The sequence below is a fragment of the Pipra filicauda genome, unplaced genomic scaffold (assembly GCF_003945595.2).
Source record: "Pipra filicauda isolate LSUMZ 115617 unplaced genomic scaffold, ASM394559v2 scaffold310_size866816_pilon, whole genome shotgun sequence".
NCBI lineage: Eukaryota > Metazoa > Chordata > Aves > Passeriformes > Pipridae > Pipra > Pipra filicauda.
In genome coordinates, this window is record NW_024104433.1 from 479,180 (window position 1) to 494,041 (window position 14,862).

The 14,862-nt window shown below is 35.7% G+C and overlaps 1 protein-coding gene across 7 annotated transcripts in view; it reads left to right on the top strand.

Annotated features, from left to right (window-relative positions):
* Nucleotides 1-14,862, top strand: part of LOC113988882 (ephrin type-A receptor 6) — a 441,232-nt gene that overhangs the window by 227,065 nt on the left and 199,305 nt on the right. For 6 of the 7 annotated variants that reach the window (XM_039383481.1, XM_027722867.2, XM_027722865.2 and 3 more), the window contains exon 5: nt 2,450-2,785. In XM_039383481.1, the coding sequence (XP_039239415.1) occupies nt 2,450-2,785 (336 nt within the window). Of the gene's footprint in view, nt 1-2,449; nt 2,786-14,862 lie in introns of those variants that run through there. The other variant, XM_027722872.2, reaches the window with a different exon arrangement.

Here is a 14,862-nt window from a genome sequence, read left to right on the forward strand (position 1 = left end):
ACTCAAAGTTATGCAGATATGTAAGCGTGATTAAGGCTCATCCTCCATATTCCTAAAACTCCTCATTGGTTTTAACAGTGGGAATTTGTTAAGACCAGTCATTATTTAATTCTCACAGCATGGCTTTAGAGGAAACATAATTATTCTGAATAATTAGTCATCTGAACATAAATAATTAGAACTGAAGCTGAAGTCATCTGTGCTGGTTTTAGCTTGTTCCAGTCTCAGGACTCTTTTCCAGAGTAGCCAGAACCATCAACCTCACAGTGGTTTTATGGGAGTTTAGTAATTTCTGAATCTGAGACACTCTAAGCTTGTAGGAGCTTTTGAACCACAGAGCCTTTTCAAGGCTATCTCTTACCTCTGTTTTCCACACCACTAGATAATGAAGTATCAATATAATGAGCCTTTGTTAACAAGTTGCATTTACAAGTACTTACCTATTAAAGTATTTCATATGCTTCAGTTTACACTTATCACAAGGTCACAAAGACCAGGAAGGAAAAATAAAGGAGGAGCATTGATATTTTTGTTTTCCTCCCTAAAGCAAAGGTTTGACCATCTTTTAGGCACAAGGTCTTGTCTTCATGCTACAAATTGTAGAGCTGGAATTTACAAAAGTGTTGATTAATATTTTTGGTTTGTTTGTTTAGAAAGCATATTATATTTTAATCGTCTGACTCTCTCATCTTTACTGTGCCACTCAATTTGTTGAGTGAAATTCACTTGCGTAAGAATTAGCTGATGTCATTTGCAAATGTTTCTTGTACTCTTTCAGTCTGCTTGAGACCCTGAAGTAATGAAGAGCTCACTCAAAGTTTGACCAGTGTCTCAATCAAAACTTTATGTTTAAGTCCTGTTGGTATAAATGATCAAAAACTGCAAAGAAAGCTGAAACTTTTCAAAGCTCTGATAAGCCAAGCAATGCATGTGCCCTGTGATTTTGTTGAGAGCTGAGAATATATGTTTATTCAACTCATTCAGCTCAAAAAACCCAGAGGTCGGCAGTTGAGTTTTCCACAGTCCTTTCACACATATCAAAATCTAGAGTATAAGGCCTTGAGTTTTTCCAAATCTGTGTTTCTTACATAATTTTTATGGGTACATTTTGGGATTATCTCTCTGTGAAGAACTTCTTCCTGGTGTCCAACCCAAACCTCTCTTGGCACAGCTTGAGGCCATTTCCTCTCATCCTGTCACTTGTTACCTGGGAGAAGAGGCCAAACCCCACCTGGCTACAACCTGCTTTCAGGGAGTTGTAGAGGGCAGTAAGATCACCCCCAAGCCTCCTCTTCTCCAGGATAAACACCCCCAGCTCGCTCAGCCTCTCCTCATCAGCCTTGTGCTCCAGACCCTTCCTTAGCTCCATTGCCCTTCTCTGGACATGCTCCAGCACCTCAATGTCTTTCCTGGAGTGAGGGCCCAGAACTGGACACAGCACTTGAGATGTGGCCTCACCAGTGCCGAGTACAGGGGGACAATCACTATTTAAATATGTAAAGCCCCGGGTATTTTTTATGTGATCCTACACAGTAAGTTAGCAAACAGCTTAAAACATGTTGGACATACCTGGACTGTTGTGGAATCCATGGGAAATGGGTCACTTGTGGTTCATCTGACAGTACACAGGCAGCTTTACCACCTGCTTGTTAGATGAGAGATTTCCTGTACTCTGCCTGCTGCAACTAGCTTTGTATTTCTCCCTACAGTCTTCAAAAATTACTTTTTCTCCTGCTTTTTGGTCATCCTTTTAGACCTTTAACTTGCAAGGTTGATGTCTTCACTGTTATACTGGTGCTGACGAGGTACCAGGTGGGAAGGAAAAAAAACTTGTGAACTGTCTCTTGTGCCTAATAGTCTTGGCCTGTTGCCACCTAACTCTTGTTAATGAACAGTAGCAAAGAAATCCCTGGGGATAAGCAGTGAAGGGTAAAAAAAAATCTGGCACTGCAGAACTAATACAAACAGTTTTACCTCTTGTAGTTATTCCAAAGCAGTTATTTATTTATTACTTAATTTGTCTCATATAAAACATCAAATATTTTAAGTCTCAGAAAAGCCTACATTACTAGATATAAAATAAGGATATAAATTTTGTGGTTAAAGCTGTAGCCCAGTATACCACATCATCAAGAGATATTTAATGCAAATTTGTGTTATCAAGTGTAGTTTTGACATTCCCAATTCATTTTTGCATTGCCTTAAATGATTTCTGAATTAATTCTAATTTACTTAGATTATTCAGCTTCTTGTGATCTCACCCATTTATTATGTCTGCTTAATTTTCAAGGATTGTATTCAGATAACTCTTATTTTTTACTTTGAATTTGTTATAGAAGCATAACTCTTATGTCTTTTATTTGCAAATAATTGCCTGAAAATGATTTTTTTTTTTGTTTAACTTTTTTCTCCAAAGAGGCCTCACGAGTTTCCCCCTCCTTCTCTGCAGGGCCACCTTCTGCTCCGAGGAATGTGGTTTTTAACATTAACGAAACAGCTCTGATGTTGGAGTGGAGCCCCCCGAGCGATACTGGAGGAAGAAAGGATCTCACTTACAGTGTCATCTGTAAGAAATGTGGCTCGGACGCCAGCCAGTGTGAGATCTGTGGGGGAGGCATCCGCTTCATCCCCAGGCACACGGGGCTCACCAACTCCTCGGTGACGGTGCTCGACTTCGTGGCGCACGTGAACTACACCTTCGAAATCGAAGCCACCAACGGGGTCTCGGAGCTGAGCTTCTCTCCCAAGCAGTTCACAGCCATCACGGTGACCACAGACCAAGATGGTAAGTCCCAGCATGTCTGTTCCTGTGCCCCTGACACCTACGGAGAGGTTTTTGTTTCTTAGAAGTCTGGCTCAGCAAGTTAGGATGTTTTGCAGGTTGCTAAATGTTTTCAAGTGCTTTCTGTGAGGACTTTCAGCCCCTGCTGATGAAGGCATTAAATGCTTTTGGCAGTTGGCCCTTGACCCCATTACACAGGACACAAAACCATAGCTTTCTGTTTAAGTACAATCTTTAGCTACCTGAGAGTAATTGTATCTATCAGTGGTTCATCAGAACTGGAGTCTGGTGCTTTTGAGATTTCAGTTTTGCAAGAGTAAAACACCAGAGGTTATCCATTACAATTGCACAATTCAAAGGAAAAGTGGAAGTGAACTCACTACCTTTAGTATCTGTGTTTCACAGTACTAATACAGCATTTCTCGCTGTAAAGGTATTTCAACATCTGTATGAGCCATTTCCTACTAGATTTTTTTGATCCTTTAATTTTAAACTTTCCATTATTATTTTGAGCTTTTTCTTCCGTCTATTTCAGTTTGAATTCATGTCCAAGGTGAATCTTCACCAGAAACATGGGAAACTAGAAGAGCTCTCTGTTTTTGTTTATTTCTGCAATTTTTTCTTGTTCCGTCTTTAGAAGTGCTTACTGTGCCAGGAAACGGCATCACAGGTTACCAGCAATGTAAACTATAAAGCAGTGTCCTCTTCTGGCTTTTGTCACTGTAGACAAGACAAGAAGGTTATTGCAAAATTATCCCTTGCTGACATTTGTTCCAGAAATGTTTTTCCCCTACTGTGCAGTGACATTGCAACTGCAGCTGACGTGTTTAATGTAGAGCAGGAACTGAACTGGCAAAACTACCGCTTTGAGCAAAAAACACGTGATAATATCATTCTATTTAGTAAAAGTGCTAATGTTTCAGAGGATCCTGTTATGTTCCACTTGTAGGAAGGCTCGAGGTTTTTTCACTGATCAGCCTAGCAAAAATCTGCTTACCTGTGTATCTGGGATGAGTAGTTTTGTTGATGAGTAGGTAATGACTTGTTTGCCTTTGGGCATACAAAAAATTAACAGCTTGCTGTGATCATGATGATGATGATGACAATGGTGGTAATATGAATAATATTCATGAAAATGGATTAGAAAAAGCACAAAAACTACTCACCGTTCAGGTGATGATGGTAACAGCAGAGCTAATCATTTAAGATACCTAATGATATACAGGCCTTGCAGTGAGAATTTCCTTAAGCACTTAAGCTGTGTATCACCTTCATATCCCTTTTCCTTTCTCAGTAAAGGAAAAATGGTGTTAGAAAGTACCCCTAAGTGTACTTACTTTTGGATATTTTGCTAAATGGCATTAAATGCAAGTCACCAAGCATGCACAGGTGGAGGTCACCAGAGATATGGTTTATTTTTAAGCTGGGTAACAGCTGTGTGAACACAGCTCGTGATGTGCATTAAACTGGTGGCCTTTTAAAAAACAGTATCTTTTGCTGTTGTCTGTCCCTGCTTTAAGGACAGAGATTTTTATTGCAGTTTACTCAAAACAGGGAAAATGTTCTGATAATTTGTAGCACACTGGCAGTAAACTCTGGAGTATAGAGTGCTTGTATTCCCTATAATAATTCTTACATTACTAAAATTGCTATGCAAGGGCTTCAGAGAATTTAAGACCAGATTTTCAGAATTCTTTGTCAGTTTATTTGGATATAAAAAGACAGCATAGCAGGAGTCATCTATAAAATGTAGTTATAAAGATAAAAGCATTTTTGTAGGATTACCAGCTGTTCAGTTGTATAAAACCATAAACATGGTAACTATATATTTAGAGGTAAAAGAAAAAAATATAATGTTGGATGAAGTGTGGAAGAAAGTTAATGGAGTTTTTGTTGATGGAAATTAATCAACATTTTTTGTGAGTTACTTTTAGTCATGAATAAGAAGTGATATGGAGAAAGCTGCGGTATCTCACCTCAGAAATGTAACCTGTAGAATTACAGCTTCAGAACATTGCAGAGATTTTACTTATAAACTCACTGTTACAATCTTCCCTTATAATCTTAATTATACTGAAATGGATAGTACTTATTGCACAGTGCTGCAGGTTTCTGCATACATTCATAGAAAGCACAGATCCAAGATTAAGCATATCACATAACAACAAATCAAAAATGTATACATTTGTACAAGGACTGGATCACTAGAATTGGTTTAAAACAATTTTTTTTTACTTTTGATGTGTCTAATATCTAGATCTATAATTAATCATTCCTACACAACATATTTATGCCATGTTCAGCTACCTTTTTATATGTAATCTTTTCATACATACACTTTTAATGTTTTTGGTATATGCTTTGCATGAAGTGCTAAACCTCCTTATAAATATATAAATTGTTTTCTTCCACTGTCATATCTTTATTAAGAATATAGAACCATATCTGCAGCTGTTGTAAATCCAGACCATTCTGTTAGCTGCAGTAATTTACAGTGGCTGAAGACCTAGCATTTTATTTTCTTTGAGCATATTGGATTTACTTCCCTCTAGTGGCCTTTTCTTTTTGACAGTTTATGTGAAATTAGCAGATTCTTCTTTAAACATGCAAAATTATTAGCTTGTTCTTCAGGGGGGTTTCTCTCTTATTGGATTCAGCACTTAGCTGAATAAATAACTCAGTGAAGAGTACTGTGGACATCCAGAGAAAGTGAGGAATTGTATCCTGTCACATAAGTGAATAGAGTAGTCTGAGAGCATCAAAGAGGGAAGAATACATGCTGACAGGAGAAGTGAACTAATTCAAAAGTGATTAAAGCTCATCTTTATGCACAGAGTTCTACCACAACTAATATTAAAATTTTAACTGCCTCTTCATGCAATCACAAGGATCAACAAAATTAAATACACTGCTCAGCTTTAACAGTGACAAGAAGCAGACTAAAGGAAAGTAACACTTAAAAAAAAAAAGCAGCTCAAACCTCTCTGCAATTTGGTGAATAAAGCATTATCAGACCTGATCAAATACTGAAAAAAATTACTCATAATAATGCGAGTAAGTCAGGTAAAATGAACTTGGCAATACTCATGACTTTTTTCTTTAATTTTATACAAGTACTCACAAATTGGATATCCGTGATTTTGGATTTTTCCCCTTGGCTTCGTAAGGAAACAGAATTTCTGTGGTCACATTGTCTGTCAGGCACCAGAAAGAACTGTGAACCCAGAAGCCAACGTGGGTTTGATACCAGTGAAAAAGAGTCAACAGAATTGTGAAAACTGATCACTTGGAGTCACCAAGGTGTTGGTTGGGTCTGCAAGTTGAAAAGAATCGTGAAGCTTCCTTTCTGGACTAGAGACCCCAACTAACTTACCACTTGGCCTGTCTGCTGACTAGTCAGTAAAGAAAGAATATATTTCAATCTTTACAATCACAGCATGTGTTGTGTCCTGTCCAGCAAGCAAGGATGGTGTAAGGGGGTGTGTTAGGGAGTGTAGATGTTGCAGATGGGGAGATGAGGGAAGTGTGGCTTTTTTTCAAAATGATTTGAGATACCAAAATAATCCCTACTTTAAATGCAGATAAATGGACAGATAAGTATACAAGAGATCCTTCTCAGGAAAGCACTTAAGCAAAGTTCCTGTTCAAGGAAGAACATTAGCACATATTAAGCGCTTTCCCAAATCACTGCTAAAGTAGTTTGTAAACAACTGAAAGATAAAACATGTTTTCACAAAAAGCCTCGTCAAAAAAATGTTTCACATACTATTGTTCAGAGAAGTGCCTGGATGCCTTTTCTTTATGGGAGAGAGAAAGTTTTATGCAGCAGTAAATATGCTGAGTACAAAGTAATTGTACTCAATCGACTTTAAATGATTGTGTGAAGAAGCAGAGAATTACATGCTGAATTGTAATTTATGTTTCTCTTATGACTAATGGAAGGAAGAGACACCTCACTATATAACTTTCTGAGCATGCCACAGAGTCTGCATTGCCTAAAGAAAATTCAGACGTACTTGAGTTTTTTCATACATAATTAAAGTAGTAAATAATGAATAATTAAGCAAACAGAACTTAAAAAGTAGTTCCTATTTCCAAATAACAGTCCATATTCACATTTACTCAAGGTGCACTCACATGTTCTATTCCTTGAGAACAGGGAGGAAGAGTACACTATAGAAATACTCCTTCTGCCTTTGCATCCTGGAAAGCTCTTCTCCTTTCTCAGTTCTGCAGTTTGTGGGTGACTCTGGTCTCTGTGACACCAAAGACCTGCTACCAGTCGACAAAATCTGAGGCACAAGAGAGCACAATCTGTGGGCACACACCCTGTCACTATATTAAAGCCCTGGCTCATTTTTTCTGTCTGTCTAGTGTTGGCAATAGAGATTTTCTGGCAGACTCTGAAACTGCAATTCTATCAGGATTCATTTGTCTAATACATCTTATTTTACATGAGCCATTGGCAGATACATCCAAGGTGATGTTTCCTAATCCAATGGTAAAATCTTGCCAGTGTTTGAAAGGGATTGCCTTTCATCTAATTCCTTTTCCCAAATAAGTTATTCCTGGTGCAGGTGACTCCTCAGACATATTTGTAGTCCAGTGCAGGTGGTCTCTAGAAAGAGCAACCATTTGTCACTCCTAATCTTAGAGCTGTGTGAACAGAGGAATTCATGGCAGGGTTTCAATGTCTCTTCCAGGAATAAACGTGACCATATCACCATGACTTAATGGCATATAGCATTATAATCACAATGCAGATGGGGGAAGTGGTTAAGAGGTTCATCTGACTGTCATTCTGACTCTTGGTTGCACCACCAGGACAGTTTATCAGGATTAATCCTTCTGATTGATGACAGGATAGTTTCAGGATCCTCGTTGGAGTGACAGGGGAGTTGGCTGTTTACTCATCCTAAGTTGCTTCCCATAGCAGTATCTCGCTTTCACCCTAACCAAAAGTCAATTTTCCTTTTTTTCCCCATCTCACTTTCACCCTAACCAAAAGACAACTTTCCTTTTCTTCCCCGAGTCTCAAATCTCTACAGACGTGATTGTCCTCTGTAACTTTAAAGTAGAGAAGTCTTCTCTTTTCATAATGACATGATGAAGCCCTTTGAACCATCTTTTAAATGGTTTATGTTAAGCTATTTCTAATCACTGATTATTGGAATAGCAGATTGCATAAAGGCCTGTTGTGAAACAGTCACAAAACAACCTCCATCAAACATTGCCGGAGCTCAAGCCACATGAAAGAAAGAACATGAAATTTTCATAGATGACAATAAATAAGAAATTTATGGCATTTGTTTACTTCACAACTACAACTGAATTGAAGTTCTACCAGACACTGTACTGTTATCAGCACTGCTTGTTCTATTTGTGCGAAAAATTTGAAGAGAAATATCAACCTGTTGCTAACTGGCTAAGGACAGTCTGTAAATGTCTATAACTGAATGTGATGTGAAGACAGGAAAGAGGGATTACTATTTTTAAAAAAAGTTTGAGATGTGCACTCTCTAAGTCACGTCTGAACAACACATTTAAACAATACATTTTAAAAGGGAATTCAGCATTATGCAGTTATCCACAGATTTTTCATCTACTGGTCTCCTCTGCACACTTACACAACTTTTTATGGATGTTTCTTTATAATACACCTGATTACTATACAGTAATAATAGGCGGGAAATTACTTTTAACTCAATTTTTAGTTATATCCTGAAGGGGTTTTTTATGCTTGTAAATTTTTTTAATAAATATGGGGTTTTTTCTGCTGGAAAATATTGATGGTCAGCCATTTCTTTAATGCAGCAAAAGTCAACCTCGTTCCATTTACTTTCGTCTCCCATACACACAGTATTAGCCATAAGCGAGTCAGATATGTAAGGTAAGTTTCTCTAAGTTACACAATATGAGTAGGAGAAAATTAAATTCTGAGAAGAGGTTAATGAATACTGTATTTTCCCCACAATTTACTTACCAATGTGGTCTTTCAGTTTTTGTAATATTTTCTTTCCTTGCAGAGCACACTATTGATCATAGCCATTGGCAGTTTGTCTGTGACGTGTGTGTTCAGCCAGTTTCTGATTTAAGCTGTAGCCATTAAAATGCAATGTCCAAGTGCTGTGACAATTTTATATTTAATAATAATAGTTTGTTTCAATTTATGGAGAAACTTGTAAAATAATCATTACAAATAAATTGGTAGGCACACAACACTGAGATAAGAAATATGTCTTTATTTTGTTGATTCCTATTTGTAGTCAGTAGCTGCGAGGGGCATTCAACACGTGATAAAACCACTAAGAATGAGATGTGTATTCATGGACTCTGGTGCTTTCAAACTAGAATGTAAAATAACCTTATGGTGCTATCTCCACAGCACTCTGCTAAGAACTATGTTAGGATAATTAAGGACACCTCAGTTGTCTGGGACCTCTTACAGTGAATGATAGATAGCGAGAAGAATCACTGTTGAATATTCCAGTCAGGGTAGAGTACAAGATAATTCAGATATAATCTGGTGAATTAGAAACTTCTGCCACAAATGTTGATCAACCAGCTTGGGACAATCTTCAGTGTTACGTTAAGAACCTTCTGTTTTCAAAGTTTACTTAAACATTTTTGAAAGATATTTCATTTAAAAAAAAAACAAATCCAACCAAATCAAGCAAAGAACGTTGACAACAACAAACCTATGGCATTGCCATTATGTGACAAGGGAAATGAAGACTTCTATGGCATTCTTGGCAAAGAAGTGATTTTGGTCAAGGGTAGTTAAGAAAGACATTGATCACAACTAGTTAATCTGGAAGAAATTGGGGGTTTAGATGCCATGGCTTTCAAGCGAATCTTTATGAGAGTGTGTTCAGAATAAAGGACATGAGAAATTACAAACCAATTCTGATAATGTTTGCTTTGGGGTCTTTAAAGCAATTATCTTGGTAGCAGGTTGCTCTGATTCATTTGCTTCTTAAAAGTAGTTTCTTCGTTACACTCAACAACTCCTTCCACTTCTGTGACTCTTCCACGTGCGTTTGCCTTGGGCTCACAGTTTGGAATTAGCTTTAATTTATTTACAATAGTGGCATTAAGTTGCTCACACTGGAATAAGGTTGAGAGCAGACTCAAATTTACATTGTTTCTTAAGTTTAAGAAGTTTATCTATTTTACATCTCTGTTAGCTTCAAGTTAATATTTCTAATAACCTGCTTTTACCTTTTTCTTCCCAAACAATGGGAGGTGTCTGTTTACTGCCTTCAACCTGTGTTACCTATTTAAATGTTTCCCTACTGCGTTAAAATTTATACTGTCTCCTGTGAACAAAAAATAAAGATTGCTCCTCTGAAAAGATTATAGTAGCCAGGATATGCACAGTTAATATTAGTGAGACTTCATATTTGAGCCTGAATCCAAGTCTGATAGGGGTGAGACAGGGGGTGTCAAACAGTGTCAAGACTGGGTGGTGCAAAGAAGGAAAAAAAAGGCACTCTTAATATGCTAAGTCTTATTTCCATTTAACATGCAATCTCTGGTTTTCATTGAGGAGTTATTTTTGCATATTAAATATACATAGTTTTCTTTATTTATCTTCTTTTAAGGTTTCCCTTAAAACCTTCAGTTAAGCAGGAATATTATCAGAAATTCAGGACGTGGCTACAGGTTCTAAAGTGGACTTTTTCAATAAAATCATTTGAAATCAGTTTCGTTTTGTGACCCTCTGGAGCAAGTGCAACTAATTCTGTGAAGGATCAGCTGTTCAGAGGATTTTGCCTCTGTTGTTTGCACTTGCTAAAGTGACATACATTGATCAGATACAAGTGTTTTATTTTGCTGTCTACATGTAGAGTCCTGATAGCCAAAAGGAGAAGGAAGACGACACAGAGAACCTGTCCCAAGGCAAATCAGAGTGATGAAAGTCATTTGAATAAAGTGATTTCTAATATAGAAAAATAAACTAAAACAAAAATTGATAAATTTCTAAAACACGTGAATTCAGCAAATTAAACTTATTTCATCGTCATATTTTCTCCTTGAAATAACAATAACATCTTGTACATTAAACCACACAGTATTTTAAAAGTGAAGTCTTAAAGCAAATATTTACAAAGAATCTCTAATCACAAATTGTATCTAATGTCCCAAAGCTGTTTCCCTACTAGTCAGTGAGAGATGTCCCACAGGACAAAAATACAAGGTAGGCCTAGGTAAGTTTATTTTTCCTGAACATTCCTGTTGTCTCCTCTACTTTTGCCTTCATCCACAGTACTTAAAAATCTAGTCACAACTTTTATGCTGAAGTCAATGGCAAACCCTACTAATTGCAAATGTTAATTAAATCTCATTCTTCTTTGAATTAACTTACATTTGCAAGAATTTTATTTCTTTTTCTGTCTGAATATGAAGTTATATTTTTAAAATTGTGTTTTCCAGATTATTTTAAATACCTTCTGCAACAGCTTCTAAAACATATCTTTATCTATAATTGTGTTGAAGTGTTTAGAGATTAATGAGCAATATCTGACTTATAAATTCTAACTTGTTATACACCTCAAACAGCTGATGTATGTTCCTGTAAACTACTGACAAGTTGTTCATCCAGTTTCCAATACTGCCTTTTACAGTTTAGAAATAAATTATCATTACATTATATTAACTCAAATTTGTCTGGAAAACAAATTGTCTGATTCCAGTGACTGGTTCATACTTACGTAATATTAAACTCCAGGTTCCATTTTCTCCTGAATTAGATTGTTCTCCTAATATTATCTAACAATTCTTTCTTCTACCCTGTAATTCAAGATCAATGAGGAATGAAAAAAAAATTACAGGGTAATGGAGTAATGGGATTCAGGAAATTCAGTTTATAATTCAAGGATGATGGGCTATAGTCTATCAACAATAGAGAAAATACACATTTGTCTTTTCCCTCAACTCATACATTTTTCTGTCAAGCTAGAAATATCATTTACTAATTAGACATAAGGTGAATTTCTGGTATCTCATTGCCATATATTCATAGATATGATTCATTCTATAGGGAAAAATATTTTAACTGATATTTAGCATCCCTCTTTGCCATTTTACAGAAAGTATTGATTTCAGTTTATAAATAATGCAACACTGACTAGAATATGAAATCTTCAGAGAGAGGAAATGGAGAAAATCACATTTTTTTAGTGTGGTGTTAAATACTATTTATCTTTTAAAATGCTTGCTCATAATTGGAAGTGAATTTTATATGGTCAAAGAAGCAAATTGACAATGTAGAAGTTTAAAACCTGCACCAAACACACCATTGAGGCATTAACATGGACTGTGATGTTTTTATGTCACATTCCAAAGTAGGTGTCCGTGTAATTCTCTACAGATTTGAGGACACTTTGCAGGGTATCTTTATCTGGTTTGCGTGTTCTCTAATATCACATTTACTTCAGTATCTTCTCCTTTTATAATTTTTGCTTTTCTGTTGACACAGCTGGTTCCTAAAGATGCCTTGACATTTCTAAGTAAGAGTCCGAGATTTCAGCAGCAAGAGTAGTGAACAATTCCAAAAGGCATGAAAAATCAGTTCAGATGTTATTTTTCCCTATTCATATCTCTAGCATCATTCTGGATAAACTTGCTAGATAACGTTTACATTCTCATAAACATAACAACTCTAAGCTCTTCTAAGCAGCACTGTGAATAATTTTTTTCATTCTAGGATGATGGTTATGTTGTCAAGCCCTAAAAATGTTGCTTTCTCGTGCAGTTTTAGGGAGAATAAGGCTAATATCTTCAAAAATAATTCCAGTGGGTGGAATATGTGTCAGTTTTTACGAGCAAGTCACTATTACTGTCTCAGTTGATGGAGGATTAACATTAATTAAAATATCAAACTGGAATTCCTTGTATAATTAAAAATACTTAAAGGATAAAAATGCGTAATATTTACTATATATATGTACATACGTAGCGTATATTATAAAAAATCTTTCAATATATATAATATTAAATGTTATTAAAATAATAATGATTTGCCACTGATTTTCTAGTCTAACTAATACTAAATACAAGTTAATGTGCTAACATCTTTCTACTTGCTATAAGAAAATACCATTTTACTTTATTGAAATATTTTGATAATTTTTTAATATCTTCATATTTGCCAGATTTATACATGAGCTACATTTCTATGTAACACTAAAATTACATTTTTACTGCAACTATCTGAGACTTTCAAAAAAGTTCGTAGATGAGATGCACTCCATTCCTTACTCTCTATATTAGTTTATATTTAAACTGTCTTTAAATACTGAAACTTTCTGGGTCAGCATTTGCAGTGACAGATGGGCATTTTAAGTACCTGATATAGGTACAACCTATTATTTAAACACAGGGAGTTACACGAGCACTTCTCACTCCTAAGGATGAAACACCTGAAACTATGAGCTTTATACTTTTAACCCTATTACTAAATGGCCACAGTGTTGATCATTTTTTCCCCTAAAGCTTACAAAAATCAGCTTATAAATACTGGGTTTGGGGGTATTTTTGGTTCTTTTTTCGACTTAGAAATTCCTGCTTTTCTATTGAGTTTGTTTAGATACCTTTACAATAATTAAAGATTAAAGATGCAATAATGGTGAATGTCATTACAGTATACTGTTTGGACTTTAAAGCATTACAACTTCCATACTTCTGAGTTTCAGTAATACATGATAATCCTTGTAAAAATTGCTATATTTGCAATGGGAAACAAGAATAGCACAGATTTGTTTGCAGCAATACAAATAGTCCAGATTCTAATAATAGCGATTATTTTATTTCTGGTGAATTTCACAGCCATTTCTATGCAAAACAATGTATTCATTTCTTTGAGAAACTGTTTTTATGTAGCTATAAAACATCAAATATTAAATTCATACACTGAAATTGCTACCAAAATCTTCTTTAGAAAAAATAGGGTTCCAAATTAAATCACTGGGAAGTTTTTTCAAGAAACCTTAATTCAGACTCTTGTTTTATGTTTTTACTATCCAGTCTAATGCCCTAAACATTTTTGTTCAAGTCTCCATGATAACAGGAAAATGTTATTCTACATTATCCTCATCTGTCAGTGTAGATTATCCATTTAGCCCTTGTTTAGTCTGATTTCTCAAAGCCATATTTTATATTTCTGCTGCATTCATATGCTGTAGTATTTGGTTGATTTTTCAAGCATTAAGTTAGTGACCCTTGAAGGCTAGTAGGTAGAATTACTCACATTTCAGATGGTAAGAATAAGTCTATGCATGTAAAACTATGTAGGGCATAACATCCATGAGGGCTCCCTCGGGATGCAGGTATCCTGCTTTTCAGACCTGGGAAAATTCAGAGCACTCTGTAGATTCCACTGGCAGTGAAATCATCATTTACACACACAAAAAAAATGAAAAAGCCAAGAAGAAAAATGTCCACTAGTAGCTCGGTAATTTAGTGGATTTATTTTGAAAATTCGTATTTTCTTTTTACCAGGAAAAATGTAGATGACCAATCCTCTAATTAGCAATGCTTTGCTACATAGGGTTTTTCTCTTGAAGCTTAATTCCTCTGTGGGAGATTTCCTTACAAAGTACAGCAGCTCCTTTTGGCTGCTCCACTGAATGATGAATTGGGAAGGCAACAAACTCAGAGTAGTAAGGTAGGGGTAGATAATCCTGTCAATTCAAGGAGCTAAAGACAGACTCATGAGAGAGAGAGAATTGCCCTGAAATCATCTTTGGCTATTTTACAGCTAAAATGTGGCAAAAGCTTCAGTGTTTGAATTACACTAATGATCTCAAACCCAAAAATATTGATTCACCAGAAGATTATTAATGATTTAAAGAATTGTAACAGCGTCTTTCAAGATGGAAAATTGTGGACAAGGAAAAGCTAGTTAGAAAATTAAAAAAAAAAAATTCCCCCCAAATATCCAAATTAACTCTTTTTTTTAACATTTTAAAATTGTTTCCTGGAACAAGATTGATACTTTGTTACTTATTCTGTAATATAGAGTAATATGGAATAATATGTGAACTTCAGTTTCTCTCCTTCACTCTCTGTTTTTCTGA